We start from the raw sequence: 7,500 nt of genomic DNA, 5'->3' as shown, positions 1-7,500 counted from the left end.
GGAGACAGTTGCATTAAAAGGAGACAAAGAGACACTTTAATTAAATTTAATTTAATTAAATTTAATTAAATTAAAATAAATTAAATTAAATTAATGAAATTAAATTTAATTTAATTAAATTAATTAAATTAAATTAAATTAAATTAATTAAATTAAATTAATTAAATTAAATTAATTAAATTTAATTAAATTAAATTTAATTAAATTACTTGCCACTTCAGCCAGTAAGAAACTGCTGCTGCCACTTGTGTCTGCTGCAGCATCACTTCGCTTATCCAAATCCCGTACGCGCTGCGCTGCGGTGCTGCTGCTGCTGCTGCTGCTGCTGCATCTGTTCCTGCTGCTGCTGCTGCTGCATCTGTTCCTGCTGCTGCTGCTGCTGCATCTGTTCCTGCTGCTGCTGCTGCTGCTGCTGTTGCTTCCGTCTTGGCTGGCGCTGCTGCTGCGTCTGTTCCCGCTGCCGCTGCTGCTGATGTTGCTTCCGTCTTGGGTGATGCTGTTGCTGCTGCTGCATCTGTTGCTGCTGCTGCTGCTGCTGCTGCTTCCCTCTTGACTGCTGCTGCTGCTGCTGCCTCTGTTCTTGCTGCCGGTGCTGTTGCCTCTGTCTTGATTGCTGATTCTGCTGCTGCGTCTTTTCCTGCTGCTGCTGTTGCTGCCACATCTGCTGCTGCTGCTGCTGCTGCTACTATATCTGTTCCTGCTGCTGCTTCTGTTGCTTCCCTTTTGGCTGCTGCTGTTGTTGCTGCTGCAGCAACTGCTGCTGTTTCTTTAGCTTTTGGCACTGTTGCTTTCTTATCTGCTGTTGCTGCTGTTGCTGCTGCTGTTGCTGCTGCTGCTGCTGCTGCTTCTGGCGTTTCTGCTGCTTCCATATCTTCCTGCTCCTCCTCAGACACCACCACAACCTCCTCCCTCCTGCTGCTGCTGCTGCTGCTGCTGTTGCTGCTGCTGCTGCTGCTGCTGCTGGGTTGGTGCCGTTTTCCAGAAGGTACGGGCTTAAAGAAAGACACTATGGAGCGTTGCTGCTGTTGCTGCTGCTGCTGCTGCTGCCTCTTTCTCTTGCCAGTCTGTGAAGCAGCAGCAGCCACAGCAGGAGAATCAGCAGCAGCAGCAGCAGCAGCAGCAGAGGCATCCATCGTGTCTTTGCGTGTCTCCTTCCAACAAGTGTATGGCGGAGGGTCTCCTCTGCAGCAGCAAGAAGAGCAGCAGCAGCAGCAGTTAGCAAGCCCAAACTGGTGCAGCAGCAGCAGCAACAGCAGCAGGAGCAGCAGCAACAGCATCAGCAGCAAAAGTCGCAGCAGCGGCAGCAGCAGCAGCAACCGCAGCAGCAGCAGCGACAACAGCAGCAGCAGCAGCAGCAGCAGCAGCAGCAGCAGCAGCAGCAGCAAACCTCCAGGGCAGTTTCCTTCTGTGTTTTCTAAACCATCCCTTTAGTGCAGCAGCAAAAGCTGAGGGCTTCATCAAGTGTATGTGGTAGCCGCAGCAGCGCAGCGCAGCAGCAGCAGCAGCAAGAGCTTGCAGACTCTGCAAATCTTCTGCTGCTGCTGCTGCTGCTGCTGCGGGAGCGGACGCTGCTTCTGCTGCTGCTGCTGCTGCTGCTGCGGGAGCGGACGCTGATTCTGCTGCTGCTGCTGCTGCTGCTGCTGCTGCTGCTGCTTCACATGCGTCTGTTTGCCCCGCGCTGCCCTGCGCACTGTTTTCATCTGTTGCTCGCTGCTGCCGCTGCTGCTGCTGCTGTTGCTGCTGCTGCTGCTGCTGCTGCTGCTGCAGCTGCTGCTGCAGCTTAAGGCAGGCCTCGCAAGAAGTGTCTCTTGGAGGATATATTTCTTTTTGCTGCTTTTTTCTGCACTTTGCTGTACCCTCTGCTGCCTTAGAATTCCTCGGGGGGGCCCCCCGGGGGGCCCCCCGGGGGCCCCCAGGGGCCCCCACAGCAGCAGACCTTCGGCGGGTTGAGGGGGCCCCATGGGGCAATGGGGGCCCCCCTTCTAAGCATTCAATGTTGGCATTTTCTGTCTCCTCTGCTGCTGCTGCTGCTGCTGCTGCTAATGTGGCTGCTGCTGCTGGCTGTGGCTGCGTGGCCGCCTTGACTGCTGCTGCTGTTGCTGCTGCTGCGCCTGCTGCTGCGCCTGCTGCTGCTGCTGCTGCCGCAGCTGCTGCTGCTGCTGCTGCGGGCATCATGCTCGCTGCTGCTGTCTTCTTCCGGGCGTCTCAGGTGTACGTACACCGCAATCCATTTGCCCCTTTTAATTAATTCAAAAAACATTTAAAGTTTTTTATATTTAATTCGAAGACCACAAAATGCTGGGGGGCCCCCCAGCTGGGGGGCCCCCAGTGGTCTTCCGTGGTGGGGTTGATGGGGCCCCCACCACGCAGCAGCAGCAGCAGCAGCAGCAGCAGCAGCAGCAGCAGCAGCAGCAGCAGCAGCAGCAGCAGCAGCGCCTGCCGTCGCTTTCTGTTGCATAAGGGTATTTCTTTTCTATTAATTTATTTTTAATTAGTTAAAAATAATTATTATTTTTAATTAATTGAATAATTAATTTATTTCTTCATTTAATTGTATGCTTTTTTAACTGTGGGGGCCCCCCGGGGGCCCCCTAAATTAGTAATTTGAGTTTCAATAAAGGAATTAAATAATGCATTTGAATTAATAAGTTAATTTGAATTAATAAATTAATTTGAATTAATTAATTAATTATATTTAATTAATTAAATTAAATAAATTAGTTGAACAGAGTTAGACAAGTCTTAGGGGCCCCCATGGGGCCCACGGCGCAGAAGCTGAGAGCAGTGAAGACAAAGGACAAAAAAAAAAAAGAAAATAAAAAAACAAAAAAACAAAAAAATAAAAAGAGACAAAAGGAGACAAAAGGAGACTTCAGGAAGCAGCAGCAGAAGAAAGTCTTCAAGAAAAAAAGAGAAAAAATGCAACAAACAAAAAGGTACTCCCGGGGCCCCAGGGGCCCGCGGGGGCCCCTGGGGGCCCCTGGGGGCCCCTGGGGGCCCCCAGCCTCCCCGGGGCCCTCAAGAAGCTAAACCCTGTGGGGCCCCCCAGCCCCTGAACCCTCAGGGGCCCCCCACTGGACCAGCAAAGTCCCCAGGGCCTTGGGGGCGACTTGGGGGACTCCGAGGGGGCCCCCTAAGAGTACCTAAAGGGCCCCCCGAGGGTCTTTTGGGGGCCCCCAAGGGCCTCTAGAGGGTCGTAATTAGATCTAGGGGCCCCCCAATGAAATTCCGGGTTCTTGCTAGACCCTGGGGGCCCCCGACGGATCCTGGGGGCCCCCAAAGGGGCCCTAAAGGGCCCCCAAGGGCCCCTCAGGGGCCTTTCTTGGGGATAGGGGGCCCCCAAGACCCTCTAAACAAACGTAAGTGCTTCATTTGAGCATGCAAAACCCTATTTTACCAAAGGGGGCCCCCTTCTAGCGTTTGGGGTTCTTTGGGGGCCCCCTGGGGGCCCCTTGGGGGCCCCCTGGGGGCCCCTGGGGGGCCCCCTGGGGGCCCCATATTGAAACAAGGGCCCCCAAATGCCTATGAAGCTCCTACGGGGGGGCCCCTAAAAAACACTGGGGGCCCCTTGCAGTGAGGTCTGGGGGCCCCGGGGGGCCCCGGGGGGCCCCCAAAGGGCCCCCTAGGGGCCCCCAGGGCCTTCGGGGGGCCCCTAGGGGGCCCCCAAGTACCCTCGGGGCCCCCCAAAAGCCCCTTTTTTGTTTTGTTTGTGAGGGCAGCAAAGGAAAGAAATAAATGAAAAAAATTGAAAGAGAAAAAGAATTACCTAAGGGAGTCAAAGGAGACAAAAGGAGACAAAAAAGAGACAAATAAAAAGAAAAAAAGACAAATAAAAAGAAATAAAAAAGACAAAAAAAGAAAATAAAAAGACAAATAATAAGGAAATAAAGAGACAAATAGAGAGACAAATGAAAGGAAAATAAAGAGACAAATAAAAAGAAAATAGAGAAATAAAAAGGACAAATAAAAAACAAAAAGAGACAAATAAAAATGCAATTAAGGGGACAAATAAAAGGATAAATTGAAAGACAAAAAGAGACAAATAAAAAACAAAAAGAGACAAAAAGAATATCAAAAAGAGACAATTAAAAAGAGACAAATAAAAGGAGACAGTTAAAAAGAGACAATTAAAAAGAGACAACTAGAGAATGGAAATAAGAGAGAAAATAAAAAGAAAAAATAAAAAGAAATAAAAAGAAAATAAAAATAAAAATAAAGAGACAAAAGGGACTAAGAAATGGGCCCCCAGTTTATCTCATCTGTCTCCTCCCCAAAAAGCTGCGCGGCGCCCTCGGGCGGCAGCAGCTGCTGCAGGAAAGCAGCATCCGACAGCCAGTCGTCGCTGCTGCTGCTGCTGCTGCTGCTGCTGCTGCTGCTGCTGCTGCTGCTGCTGTTGTTGTTGTTGTCGGTTGTGCGGTTGTTGCTGCTACTGCTGCTGCAAGGGCCGTGCTGCTGCTGCTGCTGCTGCTGCTGCTGGCGCTCCGCTTGAGAGCAGTTCCTGCTGCCCTGCGCTGCGCCTTGCTGCTGCTGCTGCTGCTGCTGCTGCTGCTGGTTTGCTGCTAGCTTCTGCTGCTTCGGGGGCGAAGGTGTGGGGCCGCTGGAGACAGACAAAAGAGACCCTTGAGGGACTCCACTCAGAGAAGAGGCCAGTCTCTTCACAGGGGTTGAAGAGCTGCTGCTCTCCCACAATCTCTGCTGCTGCTGCTGCTGCTGCTGCTGTTGCTGCTGCTGCTGCTGTAGGTGCTGCTGCTGCTGTAGGTGCGGCTGCTGCTGCTGTTGCTGCTGCTGCTGCTGCTGCTGATACTGAGAGTCCCACTGGTGAGGGGGGCCGCTGCTTGCCGTGCCAGTATGGTGGAAGGGGACTTCCCGTAGCCAGGGCTGCTGCAGCTGTTGCTGCTGCTGCTGCTGTTGCAGCTGTTGCTGCTGCTGCTGTTGCTGCATCTGCATCGCATGGTAATACTGCTGCTGCTGCTGCTGCTGCTGCTGTTGGCTTTGACCCCAGTAAGCGGCCGCTGCACCGATCTGCGGGGCACCCCTGCTGCTACAGACGTCGTTTTTTGCAGACACAACAGCAGCAGCAGCAGCAGCAGCAGCACCAGCAGCAGCAGCAGCAGCAGAGGAGGGGGCCCCCACAGCTTGGCTCTCTTCCTTGGCCTGAGATAAGGCAAACTCGAGGGCCTCTTCCAGATCGTCCCAATCAGCCACACTCAGCCCTAAAGGAGACAGACCCCCTAGCTGCTGCAGCTGCTGCTGCTGCTGCTGCTGCTGCTGCTGTTGCTGCTGCTGCTGCAGCTGCTGCTGCTGCAGCTGCGACTGCGGCGGTGGTTGCTGCGGTGGGGGCGCGCGCGGTGCTTGCGTTTGGGGTTCTCTTGCAGCAGCAGCAGCAGTTGCGGCTGCTGCAGCAGCAGCAGCAGCAGATGCTGCTGCTGCTGCAGTTGTTGTTTCTGGTTGTGTATCCTTTGGAGCCCGAGGACCCGGCGAATGCTCTGCTGCTGCTGCTGCTGTTGCTGCTGCTGCTGCTGCTGCGTTCGCAGCAGCTGCTGCTTCTGCAGGGGCTGCTGCTGGTACTGCTGGAGGCGACAGCAGGTTCACAGACGCTGCTGCCGTTTCTGCTGCTGCATTTGCTGCTGCTGCTGCTGCTGCTGCTGCTTCTGCTGTTGCTGTTGCAGCTGCTGTTGCGGCAGCTTCTAAATTGATTGGCGCAGCTAGGGGTGTCACGGGGAGATCTGCTGCTGCTGCTACATCGTCCTGCTCTGCTGCTGCTGCAGCCGCTGCAGTTGCTCCTGCAGCAGCAGCAGCAGCAGCTGCTGCTGCTGCTGCTGCAGTAGAGAGCTGGGCGCGAGGTGTATGTACACCCGGCAGGAGCTCCTGGGAATTGCTTCCAAGTACAACTGTGGCTTGCGAGTCACAGTCGGATTCATCTCCTGCTGCTGCTGCAGCAGCAGCAGCAGCTGCTGCTGCTGCTGCAGCTGCTGCGACTGTTGGTGCTGCGACAGTTGCTGCTGCTGTAGCTGCTGCTGGCGGCTTTGCTGCTGCTACATCTGTGGGGCCGTTGCGGCTCTTAGCGCCTTGCTGGGGCTCATCTGCAGCAGCAGCAGAAGCAGAAGCAGCAGCAGCTGCTGCTGCTTCTTCTTCTGCTGCTGCTGCTGCTGCTGCTGCTGCTTCTGCTGCTGCTGTTGCTGCAGCTGCTACAGGGAAGTCAGTTGCTGCAGCAAAAGCCCTTTCAACGGCCCAAACAATCTCCTGCTGCTGCTGCTGCTGCTGGGAGTAGGCCTGTGAGTCCTCACAGAGTTTATCCCACAAAGGCAGCAGCTGCTGCCGGTGCTGCTGCTGCTGCTGCTGCTGCTGCTGCTGCTGGTCCGCAGCAGCAGCAGCAGCAGCGAAAGCGTCCTGGCTGGCAGCCGAGAATAGGGATCCTCTCCTGCGCATGCAGTGTTCCTCATTTTCCGAGAGCTGCGAGCAGTGCTGCTGCTGCTGCTGCTGCTGCTGCCGCAGCAGCAGCAGCTGCTGCTGCTGCTGCTGCTGCTGCGAGAGCTGGGTGCAGTCCGGAGTGCAGAGGAGCCTTGCTGCTGCTGCCCCCCGTTGGCTCTCCGGCTGCAGCAGCAGCACGAGGGGTTCTTCAGGGTCACTGCTTTGGAAGGGGGGGGGCCCCCCCCCGGGGGGCCCCCCCCCTGGGGGCCCCCCTGGGGATCCCGTTGGGGGCCCCCAGAGTCCCGGAGGAGACAAAAGGGTCATTTCCGCATTGCCAACTCAAACCCTAAACCCTAATAAACCCTAATAAACCCTAAACCCTAAACCCTCGTCCGTGGGCTGCTGCAGCTGTGGGGCCCCGCCGCCCATGGTGGGTGTGCGTTCATCTCAGGTGTCTATACACCCTAAACATTCACAACTCTTTGCTGCTGCTGCTGCATTGCTGCTGCTGCTGCATTGCTGCTGCTGCTGCATTGTTGCTGCTGCTGCTGCTGCTGCTCTATCCCCCACTTGCTAGGGTTTAGGGTTTACGAGGGTTTGGGGTCGGTGGTGGTGGGGTGTGGTGTTGCTGCACACCACTCCCCCCTCCCTCCTGCTGCTTCTGTCTACCCTTCTCCAGTCCAACTGCCACCACCAAACCCTAAACCCTAAACCCTAAACCCTAGTCTCTCTATCCATCTCCCGTCACTACTCTACCCACACCACACCTATTGGGGTGGTTGTTACATGTAAGTCCATTCTCGTTCCAAAACCCTAATCTAGGGTTTACAAAGTGTTATTCCGTATCCCGTATCCGCGCTCTTCTGTTTCTACGCAAACCCTACTAAATCCGCGTCTACCGACTAACTACATTCTCCAAACCCTAAAAGGTTGTCTATCAACTACAACTCCATCCCCAAACCCTAAATCAGGGTTTCTCCTCCGCCCTCCTTTCTACCAGCAAACCCTAAAACGGGGTTTCTTGTCCGTCCTCGCCGGCGTCTCCAACCCCCGCCAGCCCCAAAATAATAATAATAATAATAATACAAC

General features: G+C 54.4%; 2 protein-coding genes across 2 annotated transcripts; both read right to left on the bottom strand.

Annotated features, from left to right (window-relative positions):
* Window positions 1–200: 200 nt before the first annotated feature.
* Window positions 201–2,175, bottom strand: ENH_00043750 (helix-hairpin-helix motif-containing protein, putative; the record flags this gene model as incomplete). The annotated part of the gene is given in 3 exon segments (XM_013585401.1): window positions 201–1,004; window positions 1,010–1,181; window positions 1,388–2,175. Coding segments are annotated over 3 exon segments (1,764 nt in total).
* Window positions 2,176–4,230: 2,055 nt separating this feature from the next.
* Window positions 4,231–6,735, bottom strand: ENH_00043740 (hypothetical protein, conserved; the record flags this gene model as incomplete). The annotated part of the gene is made up of 1 exon (XM_013585400.1): window positions 4,231–6,735. One exon carries the CDS (start codon window positions 6,733–6,735, stop codon window positions 4,231–4,233), a length of 2,505 nt encoding a protein of 834 aa, XP_013440854.1.
* Between the last annotated feature and the right edge of the window lie 765 nt (window positions 6,736–7,500).

This window comes from Eimeria necatrix, genomic scaffold, assembly GCF_000499385.1.
Source record: "Eimeria necatrix Houghton genomic scaffold, Enh_scaff327, whole genome shotgun sequence".
Lineage (NCBI taxonomy): Eukaryota > Apicomplexa > Conoidasida > Eucoccidiorida > Eimeriidae > Eimeria > Eimeria necatrix.
This window is presented reverse-complemented; position numbering and strand designations above follow the sequence as displayed.